This window comes from Macrobrachium nipponense, chromosome 31 (assembly GCF_015104395.2).
Source record: "Macrobrachium nipponense isolate FS-2020 chromosome 31, ASM1510439v2, whole genome shotgun sequence".
NCBI classification, from domain to species: Eukaryota; Metazoa; Arthropoda; class Malacostraca; order Decapoda; family Palaemonidae; genus Macrobrachium; species Macrobrachium nipponense.
This window is the reverse complement of record NC_061093.1, coordinates 17,779,297-17,781,796: the sequence shown is the minus strand read 5'-3', so window position 1 is coordinate 17,781,796 and position 2,500 is coordinate 17,779,297. Positions and strand designations below refer to the sequence as shown.

The window sequence follows — 2,500 nt, the reverse complement described above, 5'->3', positions numbered from 1 at the left end:
TCTCAATGGTTGTTGTAGTTGTTGGGGTTTGTAGTAGTCTCAGGGGTTGTAGTAGTTTGTAGGGGTGGGGTTGTAGTAGTTGTAGGGGTTGTAGTAGTTGTAGGGGTTGTAGTAGTTGTAGTTGTAGGTTGTAGGGGTTGTTTGTAGTTGTAGGGGTTGTAGTAGTTGTAGGGGTTGTGGTAGTCTCAGGGGTTGTTGTAGTTGTAGGGGTTGTAGTAGTCTCAGGGGTTGTTGTAGTTGTGGGGGTTGTAGTAGTTGTAGGGGTTGTAGTAGTCTCAGGGGTTGTTAGTAGTGTAGTAGGGGTTGTGAGTAGTTGTAGGGGTTGTAGTAGTCTCAGGGGTGGGGGTTGTAGTAGTCTCAGGGGTTGTTGTAGTTGTAGGGGTTGTAGTAGTCTCAGGGGTTGTTGTAGTTGTAGGGGTTGTTGTAGTTGTAGGGGTTGTAGTAGTTGTAGGGGTTATAGTAGTGGCTAGGGTTGTTAGTAGTCTCAGGGGTGTAAAAAGTAGTTGTTTAGGGGTTTTTGGGGTAGTAGTTGTAGGGGTTGTAGTAGTCTCAGGGTTGTTGTAGTTGTAGGGGTTTTGTTAGTATTGTAGTGGGTTGGGGTGAGTAGTTGTTGTAAGGGGGTTGTGGTAGTCTCCAGAGTTGTTGTAGTTGTAGGAGTTGTTGTAGTCTGAGGGGTTGTGGTAGTTGTAGTTGCCTCAGTGGTTGTTGTAGTTGTAGGAGTTGTTGTAGTTGTAGGGGTTGTAGTACTGTCAGTGGTTATGGTAGTTGTAGTAGTCGCAGGGGTTGTGGTAGTTTCAGGAGTTGTTGTAGTTGTAAGGACTGTAGTACTCTCAGTGGGTTGTGATAGTTGTAGGGGTTGAGGTAGTTGTAAGAGATGTAGTAGTCTCAGGAGGTGTTGGTAGGTTGTAGGAGGTTGTTGGTAGCTGTAGAGTTTGGTTGTAGTTGTTGGTGTTGTGGGTAGTTTGTTGTAGGTTGTGTTGTAGAGTTGGTGTGTAGGGTGTTGGGGTTTGTTGTAGTGTAGAGGTGGGTAGTTGTAGGGGTTTGTGGTAGCTGTGGAGGTTGTAGTTGTGGGAGTTGTGTTAGGTTGTAGTTAGTCTCAGGGGTGTTGTAGTTGTAGTTGGGGTAGTGGTACTGGTTGTGGGTGTTGACGTAGTGGTCATGGTCGAGGTAGAGGTTGTTGTTGTTGGGTCGTAGTCACGGTTGTAGAAGTTGAAGAAGTCGAGGGCACTGTTGTCAGGGACGACGCCGGCAGGTAGAAACTGAAGCCTTGGTCACTGACGCAAGGCGCGAAGGAGTCTGTCACTTGACAGGTTCTCTCTGTCTGTCCTGGTACCTGGAGGTTGAAGCCTGTACAGCCGACATCTGTCGAGAGAAATGAGAAATGGGCCTTGGAGTTTGAAGTGGGGTCCTTCGGATATAAAGGGGTTGCTGAGTAGATAGGTCTAGGAATTTTAAGTTGAGGTCCTATGGGTAGAAAATGAGGTTGCTGAGTAGATAGGCCTAAGGGTTTTAAATTGAGGTCCTATGGATAAAAAAGGAGGTTGCTGAGTAGATGGGTCTAGCGTTTAAATTGAGGTCCTATGGATAGAAAAGGAGGTTGCTGAGTAGATAGGTCTAGGAGTTTTTAGTTGAGGTCCTATGGATATAAAAGGAGATACTGAGTTGATAGGTCTAGGAGTTTTAAATTGAGGTCCTATGGATTAAAAAGGAGGATGCTGAGTAGATAGGTCTAGGAGTTTTAAAGGAGGTCCTTTGAATAAAAAGATAATATAGTTTCCTTTGGATAATAAGGAGGTGCTAAGGACTCTGTAAGTCTGATCTGTGGTCAGAAGTTAGAGGGATTTTAGATCGGATCATTTTGGTAAAATTGTGGGTACTGGTAATGTGTCAATAGTGGCTACATTGCCGCAAGTTCTTACCTGCTGTTTAAATGATAGACAAACAAATTCTGTAGCACTAAATTACATGGCACTGGAGCTCACATTTGGCTGCTAGTCATCATTTCCTTTCTTTCCATCTCAAGGTTTGATTCAAGAGAAACAGAAAATGTAGTTTTTGTTGCTCAGTGACACATCCACTGATAACTGGCTAGTTACCGTCCTATTTCCTTGCTCAGTCTATCATGTTTTAGGTAGCAGTTTAGCTTAATCTTTGCTTTCGTTTGCCGAGAGTTTTATTTAGTTATCCTCATTTCCATTATGGACCTTACCCGAATTCTGCACTAAGCAGGAAATAATATCTACTGACGTGTTTGCCACCCCAGGGCCAGTCGTTGTTTAATAACTTGGTATATCTCACGTGTAAGCTTTCTTTGGAAATATACCATAGATTATAGAAATTTGTAACTGCCCCCTCGCCCCCCCCCCCCCCTTTGCAGATCCTGTTATGACTTTCTTTCCTTCTGAACCCTGGTTTAGCCCAGCTCGAGGATAATCCTTTTTGCTCATTCCCTTTGCTGTCACTTAAACTTCTTTTATATCCGCTCGAAATTCGACGTCAC

General features: G+C 44.2%; 2 protein-coding genes across 2 annotated transcripts in view; one reads left to right on the top strand and one right to left on the bottom strand.

Moving 5' to 3' along the window:
* LOC135206511 (integumentary mucin C.1-like) overlaps positions 1 to 1,362 on the bottom strand; it is a 6,479-nt gene extending 5,117 nt beyond the window's left edge. The window contains exons 1-2 of the mRNA XM_064237868.1: positions 1,354 to 1,362; positions 156 to 274 (exon numbers count right to left, since the gene is read on the bottom strand). Of these exons, the coding sequence (XP_064093938.1) occupies positions 156 to 274; positions 1,354 to 1,362 (128 nt within the window). The remainder of the gene's footprint in view (positions 1 to 155; positions 275 to 1,353) is intronic.
* The window catches only part of LOC135206773 (mucin-2-like), a gene marked incomplete at its 3' end in the record, with an annotated part of 58,834 nt that overhangs the window by 52,865 nt on the left and 3,469 nt on the right, over positions 1 to 2,500 (top strand). The window lies entirely within an intron of this gene.